The following is a 13,914-nucleotide window of genomic DNA, read 5'->3' on the forward strand; positions in this document are numbered from 1 at the left end:
GTAGGTCTGGAATCTACAACATCTTGTTTATTGGCATATGACTTATTTTGGGTCTTCTCTCTGCCTAGATGGCAACTGTTCATCAACTCCATTCCAATGTGATAAACATTCCCTCTGTAGCTTTTATGGAATGGTGCTCAGCCTCAATTTTATTTCAGACATCTGAAGTGGGCTGTTGTCCTGCAACTGTATACCAGTGACATTTACATGCTTCTTCAAGACCCCAGCCTGTGCCTGCTATAGCACACTCCAATAAGATTAATATCACTAGCATTGAAGATCATTAAGGAAATAACATTTTATTATTGAAAAAAGTAGGTGACATATCTGTCTGTTAATGAAAAGCATATATTATATAGTGTACAAACACTTACAATATATATTAGCAGATGACATACATGTATACTGTGAAATTATACATTTTAGAACTGGGAACAATAAGAGCCATATGTCTAAAGACACTTAAATATTTTTACGTCTATAACACTAAATAGAATGGCTCTGACACTGTTTAATTGAATAGTTGCCAATGTTTTTATTGTACTACCAAATCTGACATGTGTCAATGTCCTTCAAATGTTAGTCACGTTTGGGTGATCTCCAAAACTTAAAATAATAAATCATAAGTCAATACCTGAAAAAATGGGGAACACTCTTTATTTTACATTGGTTAACACACAAGTTGTCAAAAAGAAAAATGACTGAAGACTTCTGGCCCTACTGCAATAGCTTGTGTGCAACACGTCTGTAGAGTAGCCCACCTACCTATTGAGGTGTCATTTCTCAAGGTCATCTCTTTTTTTGAAGAAAGAATGTTCGGTAAATATGAAAGGCAATAACACAACTCTCTATTTTACATTGATTAACAAACTGTAATCATGATTGCAATCACAAAAGATTGAATCAACATCTTTACTGTTTAAAGAATATTATATATATTCTCAACCTCTGCAATATTTATACATATTTTAAGTATCATGATTTTAAAACCAGTTTTGCTTTTAAGTACATTCATTGGTTTTAATATAATATACTTTTCTATATGGATTCAAAACATACAAAATCCTCAAAAACATCAATCCTATACTTTTAGAATTAAAATTCATGTATAAACTGTATTGCAAGCATATGCATTAATAGATGTGTAATGCAATAGCTTGTAAGTCATATGTTAGAAAATCTAATATTACAAATACATATATCATAAAGTCTATAGCCATTGTTTATGTAACATGTATCATTTTGCTATTACTATGCTTTTTGACTATTCAGTTGGTCAGACCATTCAGAGGGAAAAAATACCTACTGTACTGTGACAAATGAGTACAAGGTACTATCAATCAATGTCAATGTTAATGTCACAGGATTAGCACAAGACGAGAAGAATGCATGACCAAACTAAGCAGGGCACACCTACTGAGGAGACAGTCCTCCCTCTATAAAAGAGGCTGCTGAGGACTCTGTCGATAACTGGTAGGCTTCCTACTCAGGTAAGTACAACAGCTTTAATTTATTAGTATTGTGTAAGTAGTAATAAATCAATTATGTATTTACAACAGTGCCTAGAAGCATAATTTATTATTATAATTATAATTAAAAATTCATTTATTTTCATGTATTTATTTCCACTGGGTGTGCTACTGCACACATGTGATGCCAGTAAATAGTTAAAAAATAATATGTGCATATTTTAGAGATTAATACATTTCTCTAAAGATGTATGTACTCATGATTGACTGTTCATTAATAGGATAAAAAAGAACAGACCTGACTCCATCTTCCGTTTGGACCAAAGGAGGTAATTTCTAGTTTATTTCAAGTGATAGCCACAATTTCAAAACACAACTTACCTGATAGGCCAAACAAAACAAATACTAGAGAAATTGTATAACCTTTTCTTAACCCCAGGCGCTTAAGGTGCTATCATGAGCACTGACGCAGAGATGGAGGCCTATGGCCCCGCGGCCATTTACCTCCGAAAACCAGAGAGGGAGCGGATTGAGGCTCAGACTGCTCCATTTGATGCCAAAACAGCCTTCTTTGTGGCTGATCCTGATAACATGTATTCCAAGGGAAAACTCATCAAAAAAGAGGGTGGCAAAGCCACAGTTGAGACACTGGCACTAGAAGGAAAGGAATCAAAGGTAAGTCTAATCGTACAATCAAACTCCAACGACCGGAAGGACAGAGAAACTGATGACAGTTCTTGAAAACATTTGAATAATATTAGCTTTTTTACTTCACAGACTTTCAGCAAAGGATAATGAGATTCATTTTAATAAACTATATGAGACTATATGACTATCTTAGTAAACACTTTTTTTTATTGTATTTCCTATTCAGACTCTCACTGTAAAAGAAGAGGACATCCATGCCATGAACCCTCCCAAGTACGATAAAATTGAAGACATGGCCATGATGACCCACCTCAATGAGCCTGCTGTGCTGTATAACCTCAAAGAGCGTTTTGCATCATGGATGATCTATGTAAGCTTTGATCTTAAAATGTAGTGTGCTTGTATCTGTAAGGCTTGTGCATCTGTGCATGTGATAATGTTTCTCTCTATTGTGCTACAGACCTACTCTGGCCTGTTCTGTGTCGTCGTGAACCCCTACAAGTGGCTTCCAGTGTACGATGCTCAGGTTGTTAATGCATACAGAGGCAAGAAGAGGATTGAGGCTCCACCCCACATCTTCTCCATCTCTGATAATGCCTATCAGTTCATGCTCACTGGTAAGATCAAAGTTACCACAAATTGGAGGGGATGAAACAAGGAAAAATCTCAATTATACTATAGGTTTAACTTGAATGTATATGCTTATATTTCAGATCGTGAGAACCAGTCTGTACTTATCACGTAAGTGTAACAAAACTTGTCAAGATAATTCTTTTGGAACTTTATGACCATCTTGCTGAGAAATAAATATTATCCTTTAATTCCCCAGTGGAGAATCTGGTGCAGGAAAGACTGTCAACACCAAGCGTGTCATCCAGTACTTTGCAACAATTGCAGTGGCTGGAGTTAAGAAACTGGAAAGTGGAAAAATCCAGGTAAAATTGGTTGTCAGCTAAAAATGTTTGCCACAGTTGATTGTTGTTGAATAATTTTGTACGTCCTCATTATGTCTCTATGTAGGGTTCGCTGGAAGATCAAATCATTGCAGCCAACCCTCTACTAGAGGCCTATGGTAATGCCAAGACTGTGAGGAATGACAACTCCTCTCGTTTTGTAAGTATTCATATTATGGACTTTCACATAACTTTCTTATGCTTACTTAGAGTGAAGCTGACATTTTCTGGTAAATGTTTAGGGTAAATTCATCAGAATCCACTTTGGCTCTAGTGGCAAGCTGGCCTCAGCTGATATTGAAACATGTAAGTTATTTTCCTTTTGTAGGCAGTGGACAACATTGTCAACAATTACTATTGTTGAAAAATGTATTACGTTGCATTTTTGTTTTGTTTTGCATTCATCATCAATTCTTTATATCTAACAAATACTCACAGATCTGCTGGAGAAGTCCCGTGTCACTTTCCAGTTGTCTGCTGAGAGAAGCTACCACATCTTCTATCAGCTAATGACTGGCCACAAGCCTGAGCTCCTGGGTATGTTACAACACAATACACAAATAATAGAACAAAAAAATGTGCTCACTAATGCATTTCCTCTCATTTCTTCCAGAGGCCCTTCTAATTACTACCAACCCTTATGACTACCATATGATCAGTCAGGGTGAAATCACTGTCAAAAGCATCAATGATGTGGAGGAGTTCATTGCAACCGACGTAAGTTGATAGTATTTTTGTAGAATAACAGCAGACGAATGTCAGAATAACTTTATATAAGGATATGCTGTGCATGAATTTCAGACTGCTATTGACATCTTGGGCTTCACTGCTGAGGAGAAGATTGCCATCTACAAGCTGACTGGAGCTGTGATGCATCATGGTAACATGAAATTTAAGCAGAAACAGCGTGAGGAACAGGGTGAACCTGATGGCACTGAGGGTAATTGTATTAATATTGTGATATTACATAATCAAATTACATCTTATCACATCAAAGCACATCACTTTAAATACAAACACCTTCATACTGCAAGAATGTCATCACAACTACACTGCTAAGACTTATACGGATTATATTGGTTGAATGCCAATTAGACAAAGAAGGTCCGGCAGTGAGCACTCTGATGTGTAGGTTTTTAAAGCAACATGAGATAACCTATATAGGAGGTTGTAGAGAGGTTGTGTCATCTGTGTCAAAATTGCAGGAGAAAAATCAATCATCTTACTTTATGGTGTTAACATTGCTTTATTAGATCCTGTGCATTTCTGTGTATTAATGCATTTTTCTTTCCTAAATCAGAGGCTGATAAAATTGCCTACCTCATGGGCCTGAATTCAGCTGACATGCTAAAAGCTCTGTGCTACCCAAGAGTCAAGGTTGGAAACGAGATGGTGACCAAAGGTCAGACTGTACCACAGGTAATAAAAAGAAGATGTGACGTTTGAAAGTTTTGGGACATATTTGCATTTTGATATGAAAACATTATTCTAAGAAGTTATCACACTAAAATCCTTATTTCTAGGTCTACAATGCTGTCAGTGCTCTGTGCAAGTCTGTCTATGAGAAAATGTTCTTGTGGATGGTCATCCGTATCAATGAGATGCTAGACACAAAGCAGCCAAGACAGTTCTTCATTGGGGTGTTGGATATCGCTGGATTTGAAATCTTTGATGTGAGTAATTTAAAGAACAGAATTTTGTCATCAATGTTTTTCCTTGGGACTGATTATATTTCTAAAATTACAGTACAACAGCTTGGAGCAACTCTGTATCAACTTTACCAATGAGAAACTACAGCAGTTCTTCAACCATCACATGTTTGTCCTGGAGCAAGAGGAGTACAAGAAAGAAGGCATTGAATGGGAGTTCATTGACTTTGGTATGGACTTGGCTGCCTGCATTGAGCTTATCGAGAAGGTAAAACAAATCTGTCAGGTAGAACTGAAATCCTGTTTTCTGAGTGCGGTGTTAATTGTTGAATATTTTTAATATGACATTTCCTTTCAGCCAATGGGCATTTTCTCCATTCTTGAAGAGGAATGCATGTTCCCCAAGGCTACAGACACTTCATTTAAGAACAAGCTGCATGATCAGCATCTTGGCAAGACCAAGGCCTTTGAGAAGCCCAAGCCTGGAAAGGGCAAGGCTGAGGCTCACTTCTCCCTGGTTCACTATGCTGGTACAGTGGACTACAATATAACTGGCTGGCTGGACAAGAACAAGGACCCCCTGAATGACTCAGTTGTTCAACTCTACCAAAAATCTGCAAACAAACTGCTGGCAATGCTGTATGCAGCCCATGCTTCGACCGAGGGTAAGAAGCTAATACTGTAACTCCTCCATATGGTTTCCAACAGGAAAGAAAACTGCACAATGAATAAAGAGTTAATTATTTGCTGGCACTATGTTTTAAAATGCAGAATCTGGTGGTGGTAAAAAGGGTGGTGGAAAGAAGAAGGGTGGTTCCTTCCAGACTGTGTCTGCTCTTTTCAGGGTATGTTTAACATCCATAAAAAAAAAGATCCAATTTGAGTTGATTGGTTCATGTTTTGAAGTTGACTTTTGTTTTAAATAATAATATTTCGCATCACAGGAGAACTTGGGCAAGCTGATGACCAACTTGAGGAGTACTCATCCTCATTTTGTGCGCTGCCTGATTCCTAATGAATCAAAGACCCCAGGTTTGGTCTTTTTGTGTTGTTGTTGCTGTTGTTGGTATTGTTGATGTTGTTGTTTTGTATTTTTTGAAAACAAAGACTAGCCTAAATGCTTTTTACACTGACTTATTTTGTACAATGTGCAGGTCTTATGGAGAACCACTTGGTTATCCACCAGCTGAGGTGTAATGGTGTGCTGGAAGGCATCAGAATCTGCAGAAAGGGCTTCCCCAGCAGAATCCTCTATGGTGACTTCAAGCAAAGGTGATTGTCAGTGGAAGTAACTCAAGTTATTATGATGTGAAACATGGGGCTGAGGAGTGACATAAATATAAGTAACAACATTATTTTCTCTTGTAGATACAAAGTATTAAATGCTAGTGTCATCCCCGAGGGACAGTTCATTGACAACAAGAAGGCTTCAGAAAAGCTGCTGGGTTCCATTGATGTGGACCACACTCAGTACAAGTTTGGACACACAAAGGTTAATTCTTATAGACAATATTTACAGACTTCTACTTGTGCAGTTGTCCTGTTTTATCCATGTATGCTAATGACTAATTGCCTTCACTCGACAACACAGGTGTTCTTCAAAGCTGGTCTGCTGGGTACCCTGGAAGAGATGAGAGATGACAAACTGGCTTCACTGGTGACAATGACTCAGGCTCTTTGCAGAGGTTTCCTTATGAGGAGAGAGTTTGCTAAGATGATGGAGAGGAGGTAGGATTGCCATACAGCATACTGAATTACTTCTTAAATTCCAGTGGGATGTTAAACAAAAGCAATATTGTTAATGTTTTTTATTAGAGATGCAATCTTCGCCATCCAGTACAACATCCGATCATTCATGAACGTGAAGAACTGGCCATGGATGCATCTGTACTTCAAGATCAAGCCTCTTCTGAAGAGTGCTGAGACTGAGAAGGAGCTGGCTCAGATGAAAGATAACTATGATAAGATGAAAACAGACCTGGCTACTGCCCTGGCCAAGAAGAAGGAACTGGAGGAGAAGATGGTTTCCCTGCTGCAGGAAAAGAATGACCTGCAACTGCAAGTAGCATCTGTGAGTAGAAAGCAAAAGCAGACTTCATGTTCTATTTGCTGAACAAATAACTATTTGTCAGTCAGATGTTCTTCAGACAAACAATCAAATGTTTTGCTGTACCAAAGCAACCTACTGTATATAATTTTTAAAATATGTTTCACACATATTGTTTAAACTATAGGAAAGTGAGAACCTGTCTGATGCTGAGGAAAGGTGTGAGGGGCTCATTAAGAGCAAAATCCAACTTGAGGCCAAACTCAAAGAGACAACCGAAAGACTGGAGGATGAAGAGGAAATGAATGCAGAGCTGACTGCCAAGAAGAGGAAGCTGGAGGATGAATGCTCTGAGCTGAAGAAAGACATTGATGACTTGGAGCTCACCTTGGCTAAAGTGGAAAAGGAGAAACATGCCATAGAAAACAAGGTTCACACAACTTGAAATATACACTGATTCAAAATGCTAAAATGTTTCTACAGAATCAAATTTGTATAGATGTTAAGTTATATACAAAATGTATCCTTCCTTCCTTTTTCTTTAGGTGAAAAACCTGACAGAGGAGATGGCATCTCAAGATGAGTCTATTGCCAAGTTAACCAAGGAGAAGAAAGCCCTCCAAGAGGCCCACCAGCAAACACTTGATGATCTCCAGGCAGAGGAAGACAAAGTCAACACTCTGACCAAGGCCAAGACTAAGCTGGAACAGCAAGTGGATGATGTAAGAGAACATTGCTTTCAGAGTTATTAAAGTACAAAGCAGTTTGGGTCTTAGAATTGATGTCCCACTGTGCAAATACAAAACTTTTTTTATTTCAAAAGCTTGAGGGATCACTGGAGCAAGAGAAGAAGCTCCGCATGGACCTTGAGAGAGCCAAGAGGAAGCTTGAGGGAGATCTGAAACTGGCCCAGGAATCCATAATGGATCTGGAGAATGACAAGCAGCAATCTGATGAGAAACTGAAGAAGTACTTTTTATCATTATATTTGGCAACACTTTACTTGAAGGTATTTACATAAGAGTGACATGACACTGTCATGAACACATGACACTGTCATGATACATGAACCCTAACCCTAACTCTAACCCTAACCCTAACTTGTCATGACAAAAACCGAATGACACTTAATGACAGAAGCATTATGTCATAAACGTTTATGACTTGTTTATAATATTCATGACACGTTCATGAGTGTCATGTCACTCTTATGTAGATACCTTCAAGTAAAGTGTAACCTTATATTTTACTATTGCCACAATGCAACATAATGATCCTGAGTCAACTACAACAGCAAAACATGTTTTTGTTCTGCTCTTCCAGGAAGGACTTTGAGACCAGCCAGCTCCTCAGCAAGATTGAAGATGAACAGTCTCTTGGTGCTCAGCTTCAGAAGAAGATCAAGGAACTCCAGGTAATGTAATACATATGAATATTAAAGTCAGTTAATAAAAAACAACATTCTCAAGTTAAAAAGCCTTCTTGATATTACTTTCGTCAAATCTAGGCTCGTATTGAGGAGCTTGAGGAAGAGATTGAGGCTGAGAGGGCTGCTCGGGCGAAGGTAGAGAAGCAGAGGGCGGACCTCTCCAGAGAGCTGGAGGAAATCAGCGAGAGGCTTGAGGAAGCTGGAGGAGCAACAGCCGCTCAGATTGAGATGAACAAGAAACGTGAGGCTGAGTTCCAGAAGCTGCGTCGTGATCTTGAAGAGTCAACCCTGCAGCATGAAGCTACCGCAGCAGCTCTCCGCAAGAAGCAGGCCGACAGTGTTGCAGAGTTGGGAGAGCAGATCGACAACCTCCAGCGTGTCAAGCAGAAGCTGGAGAAGGAGAAGAGTGAGTACAAGATGGAGATTGATGACCTTTCCAGCAACATGGAGTCTGTTGCCAAAGCAAAGGTATGCACTGTTTACAGGAAAACACAATTACATAGAATTTAAGCAAATTTCCAAATAATGAAAGTGGAGAATAAATAGAGAATATCTGACCAGTAAGTTCCTTGTTCACAGCATTTGAGTCTTGTCAATTACATGCCAATTACAGACCAATCTGGAGAAAATGTGCCGAAGTCTTGAAGACCAATTAAGTGAAATCAAGAGCAAAAATGATGAGAACGTTCGCCAGCTAAATGACCTCAGTGCACAGAGGGCAAGACTGCAAACAGAGAACGGTGTGTATCCAAAGATGTGAAATGTGTAATACTATATTAATAAGTGCCTCTTTTAAATTCAGATATGATTTATTCCGATGTTCCAAAATGAGGATTGGGTTGCGTGTTTAAATGGATACTGTGTGATTTGTATAGGATAAGGCATAGTTACTGAGGTCACATACTATGTATTGTATGTAATTCTATTTAGAGAAAACTGACAATTCCATATGAATTATTATTCTCTTACCTATGTGTTGTGCTATCATTGTTTGTTTTCTTTTTAATGTAAAGCACTTTCAGCAATATTTCAGGTATGAAAGAAGCCATCCAAAACGTTTTCTTACTCTTATTCGTTCAGGTGAGTTCACTCGCCAGGTCGAGGAGAAGGAAGCTCTTATTTCCCAGTTCACCAGAGGCAAACAGGCTTACACTCAGCAGATTGAAGAGCTTAAGAGACACATTGAGGAGGAAGTGAAGGTACAATATGTTATATTTGCATTGTCCACTTTATAATACAATGTGTGCTTGGGCTGTCTGTCTATTTATCAGGTATGATATCTCTAGTCATAGCTAAGGCACGACAAATGAATGCAGAGCTTTTACTTATTGTAAACTGAATGAATTTCAATGTATGTTACAGTAAAAAAAGAATGCTACAGTAAGTGTGTCCAGGAACACATTTTGCCAAGACCACAAACACACACACACACACACACACACACAAGGTGAAAACAATACCAGCGTTACTGTCTTGGCTGGTAATTAAGACTTCCGTGCTTCTTATTATGAATTTACAGGCCAAGAACGCCCTGGCCCATGCTGTTCAGTCAGCCCGGCATGACTGTGATCTGCTCAGAGAGCAGTTTGAGGAGGAGCAGGAGGCCAAGGCTGAGCTGCAGCGAGGAATGTCCAAGGCCAACAGCGAGGTGGCTCAGTGGAGAAGCAAATATGAGACTGATGCTATTCAGCGCACTGAGGAACTGGAGGAGGCAAAGTAAGTGAAACCTTTTTACTTTTTCATAAATACTGCACATGATTTTAATTCAATAGTTTACTAATTCAGATATTTTTGCTAAATTAAATTCACTACTTCACTTCAGGAAAAAGCTTGCCCAGCGCCTGCAGGATGCTGAGGAATCCATTGAGGCTGTGAACTCTAAGTGTGCCTCTCTGGAAAAGACCAAGCAGAGGCTGCAGTCGGAGGTAGAGGACCTCATGATTGATGTGGAGAGAGCTAATGGTCTGGCTGCCAACCTTGACAAGAAGCAGAGGAACTTTGATAAGGTAAATGGTTAAACCGGTCATCAAAACCAGTTTAATCACAAGAAACACATACCAATATAATTAAGTAATTATTTAATGAACCCTTCTAGGTCCTGGCAGAATGGAAACAGAAATATGAGGAGAGCCAGGCAGAGCTGGAAGGAGCCCAAAAGGAGGCTCGTTCTCTCAGTACTGAACTGTTTAAAATGAAGAACTCTTATGAGGAGGCTCTTGATCAGCTGGAGACCATGAAAAGAGAGAACAAGAACCTGCAGCGTATGTCAACTACTATCTACTTTAAAGGCAAATAATAATAATATTTTAAGGTTGTGGAGGGTATAAGAATGTTTCTCTTTTTTGTATTTTCTCTGTAGAGGAGATCTCAGATCTGACTGAACAGATTGGTGAGACTGGAAAAAGCATCCATGAGCTGGAAAAAGCAAAAAAGACTGTAGAAAGTGAGAAGGTTGAAATTCAGACTGCCCTGGAGGAAGCAGAGGTATCATTTTTATATTTAATTTGTTTGTTATTGCAACAATTCCTTTAATGGTGTCTTATGCCATTAGTTCTTTTAACTAATTTCAAATATGTTTTCGACGAAAACGAATTGTCTTGCAGGGTACACTGGAGCATGAGGAGTCCAAGATTCTCCGTATTCAACTTGAGCTCAACCAGGTCAAAAGTGAGGTTGACAGAAAGCTGTCAGAGAAGGATGAGGAGATGGAGCAGATCAAGAGGAACAGCCAGAGGGTGATAGACTCCATGCAGAGCACTCTGGATGCTGAGGTCAGGAGCAGGAATGATGCCCTGAGAATCAAGAAGAAGATGGAGGGAGACCTGAATGAGATGGAGATTCAGCTGAGCCATGCCAACAGGCAGGCTGCTGAGGCCCAGAAACAACTGAGAAATGTCCAGGGACAGCTCAAGGTGAGATTTATTTGATTACTGAATGAAAGAAAAAAAGGTTTGAGAGTAAGAGAAGTTAACATTAACTCTTTTTTCAGGATGCCCAACTGCACCTTGATGATGCTGTCAGAGGACAGGAAGACATGAGGGAGCAGGTTGCCATGGTGGAGCGTAGAAATGGCCTGATGCTGGCTGAGATTGAGGAGCTGAGAGCTGCTCTGGAGCAGACAGAGAGAGGACGCAAAGTGGCTGAGCAAGAGTTGGTTGATGCTAGTGAGCGTGTCGGACTGCTTCATTCTCAGGTTTGTTCTCAATTCACAAGAAACTATTACTTTAAAAATACATTATAAATATGAAATTAAATGTGGCTCTTTATTTAATATTCAGAACACCAGTCTTCTGAACACCAAGAAGAAGTTGGAGACTGACTTTGTCCAGGTTCAGGGTGAAGTGGAGGATTTAGTTCAGGAATCAAGAAATGCTGAGGAGAAAGCCAAAAAGGCCATCACTGATGTGAGTTTACATCTCTAACTCACCTATGTTATGTTTTGGTCTACTTCCATGCATTGATAATGTTAAGTTTATTATATATTATGAAAGAATTAGAAAACATTGTATTATTTCAGGCTGCCATGATGGCCGAGGAGCTGAAGAAGGAGCAGGACACCAGTGCTCACCTGGAGAGGATGAAGAAGAACCTGGAGGTCACAGTAAAAGACCTGCAGCACCGTCTGGATGAGGCTGAGAACCTCGCCATGAAGGGCGGCAAGAAGCAGCTCCAGAAACTGGAGTCCAGGGTATGTACTGTATATAAATGCTCACAGAACGATTTAAGAATGAGAATCACGCTTTAAATGCATCAAATCAACTTTTCCTTTCTTCCTCTGCACTCAAATCCTTGTACAAAACTTAATTTATTTATTATTTATATCATCACATTCCAGGTGCGTGAGCTGGAAGCTGAAGTTGAGGGTGAGCAGAGACGTGGAGCTGACGCTATTAAAGGCGTCCGCAAATATGAGAGGAAAGTGAAGGAGCTGACCTACCAGGTAAATTTAATTTCACTAAAAATGACCATAATTAGTCCTTGATTCCAGGGGTGGAAAGTAACAAAGTACTTTTATTTAAGTACTACCTAAGTACAAGTTTTTATTTTGGGGCTCAATTTTTTATTATTTTTTAGCACCATTCATCATACATGCATACAGAATACACTCCACAATACATGCCAGGCAATGTCAGGTGGTGCATAGAACAGATGAAGACAAATCGAACAAGAACAAAAACCCTCAACCCACCCCCCCACCCTCTGCGTTCTCGAGGAAAACAAAAGAAAGAAACAAACAGAAATCACACCTTGCCTAGTCGCTCTCCTCTAGTTCTTGTGGCGTTGAGGTCATTAAGTCTGATAATTGTGCTGCTGCGCTTTCCCATAGGCTGATAGTTGATGGTTTGGCTTTGACCTAAGTACAGTTTTGAGGTAACTGAACTTTACTGGAGTATTTTCAAGGCACATTTTTACTTATATATTATTTACTTTAATATATACTTTTTTACTCCACTATATTTTTTGGGGAAATTATAGGCTCTGTACACCCGCACGTTTCCATTTACCCTGCCTGATTAGACCACTATAGTCAGGTATACTGTAAGTAGAGTGGAGCTACGCTGGGAAATAAACACAAATACTAACCCAATTATAACTATAAATTATAAATTGCATTAACATTGACAAGGAACATTCTGCTTAATGAGTACTTTTACTTGTGTTACCTGAAGCACATTTATCTGATCATACTTGTGTACTTTTACTTAAGTAATATTTTGAATGCAGGACTTCTACTTCTTCTTGTATTCTGTGGTATTACTACTTTTACTTAAGTAAAACATCTAAATACTTCTTCCACAACTGCTTGATTCTGCTTAAACACTCCATAAGTGATTATTGATTATCTGTACAGACTGAGGAGGACAAGAAGAATGTGACCAGACTTCAGGATCTGGTGGACAAGCTGCAGCTCAAAGTCAAGGCTTACAAGAGACAGGCTGAGGAGGCTGTAAGTCAGCTATGTTAATGTGACTAATCATGCAGTGGATGTTATAATGATATCACCATGAACAACTAAATTAATATAACTCTAAACCCTTCACAGGAGGAGCAGGCCAACACTCACATGTCCAGGCTGAGAAAGGTTCAGCATGAGCTGGAGGAAGCTCAGGAGCGTGCTGACATCGCTGAGTCCCAGGTCAACAAGCTGAGAGTCAAGAGCCGTGATGCTGGAAAGGTAACGGTTTCCATCTCTTTGACAGTGTTATGTATTGACCATATGCATATACTTCATCAAGCCATGGTTTTTACATTCTATAAAATGTTGCATTGCTTTCTCCATCAATACAGAATGTTATAGTATTCCTACTATACAAGTACTACAAGTACTAATTCTCTCTTTTACTTTCAGGGAAGTGACTCTGCTGAATGAGATACAGGATCCGGCTGAGGCATGAGTTCATACAATATGAGCCACTGAGAATTTTCTTCTGTAAATCATCAATAAACATTAATCATGTCTCAAGTATTCTGTTTTCTTTTTTTACTTCTTGTTTGTCATATTCAACCTTAGATAACCTACTTCCACTACTACTACTACTACTATCCACTCTACTTACAGTAGCTTAGATAACGCTTACATGGGACTGTGTTAGAACCCTGTGTGTCAATATGAAGACCAATCTGGCAAATTATTGCTCATAATATTGATTTCAGTTAAGAGCAAATGTTACATCTCTTTTTCATCATGTGTAGTTGAGGCGCACCAATGATTTATTGA

General features: G+C 39.1%; 1 protein-coding gene across 2 annotated transcripts; it reads left to right on the top strand.

The window, feature by feature from the left end:
• The first annotated feature begins 1,268 nt into the window (after positions 1-1,268).
• LOC116059426 (myosin heavy chain, fast skeletal muscle-like) lies at positions 1,269-13,662 on the top strand. 2 transcript variants are annotated; one of them, XM_031312487.2, is made up of 41 exons: positions 1,269-1,490; positions 1,751-1,798; positions 1,909-2,144; positions 2,344-2,487; positions 2,578-2,734; positions 2,831-2,858; positions 2,947-3,052; positions 3,138-3,230; positions 3,313-3,376; positions 3,509-3,607; positions 3,684-3,787; positions 3,872-4,010; positions 4,371-4,489; positions 4,594-4,743; positions 4,817-4,987; positions 5,078-5,384; positions 5,491-5,564; positions 5,664-5,751; positions 5,874-5,991; positions 6,088-6,211; positions 6,311-6,447; positions 6,535-6,790; positions 6,954-7,196; positions 7,312-7,488; positions 7,590-7,735; positions 8,090-8,180; positions 8,274-8,663; positions 8,809-8,935; positions 9,276-9,394; positions 9,715-9,911; positions 10,018-10,201; positions 10,291-10,456; positions 10,555-10,679; positions 10,799-11,107; positions 11,185-11,388; positions 11,474-11,599; positions 11,713-11,883; positions 12,031-12,135; positions 13,048-13,143; positions 13,240-13,371; positions 13,546-13,566. In XM_031312487.2, the coding sequence occupies exons 3-41, from the start codon at positions 1,926-1,928 to the stop codon at positions 13,564-13,566; spliced, it is 5,826 nt and encodes a 1,941-aa protein (XP_031168347.1). In that variant the 5' UTR covers positions 1,269-1,490; positions 1,751-1,798; positions 1,909-1,925. The 2 variants fall into 2 exon arrangements, with proteins under 2 accessions (XP_031168347.1, XP_035852980.1); XM_035997087.1 differs by lacking the exons at positions 1,269-1,490; positions 1,751-1,798 and having other exon boundaries at positions 1,926-2,144; positions 13,546-13,662.
• The last annotated feature ends 252 nt before the right edge of the window (positions 13,663-13,914 follow it).

This window comes from Sander lucioperca, chromosome 21 (genome assembly GCF_008315115.2).
Source record: "Sander lucioperca isolate FBNREF2018 chromosome 21, SLUC_FBN_1.2, whole genome shotgun sequence".
NCBI classification, from domain to species: domain Eukaryota; kingdom Metazoa; phylum Chordata; class Actinopteri; order Perciformes; family Percidae; genus Sander; species Sander lucioperca.

Excerpts from the sequence above, each read along its gene's own strand:
- LOC116059426 (XM_031312487.2), top strand. The coding sequence starts at position 1,926 with ATGAGCACTGACGCAGAGATGGAGGCCTATGGCCCCGCGGCCATTTAC. Across the intron at positions 7,736-8,089 it reads TCTGATGAGAAACTGAAGAA|GAAGGACTTTGAGACCAGCC; the intron begins GTACTTTTTATC and ends CTGCTCTTCCAG. Across the intron at positions 13,372-13,545 it reads AGAGCCGTGATGCTGGAAAG|GGAAGTGACTCTGCTGAATG; the intron begins GTAACGGTTTCC and ends TTTTACTTTCAG.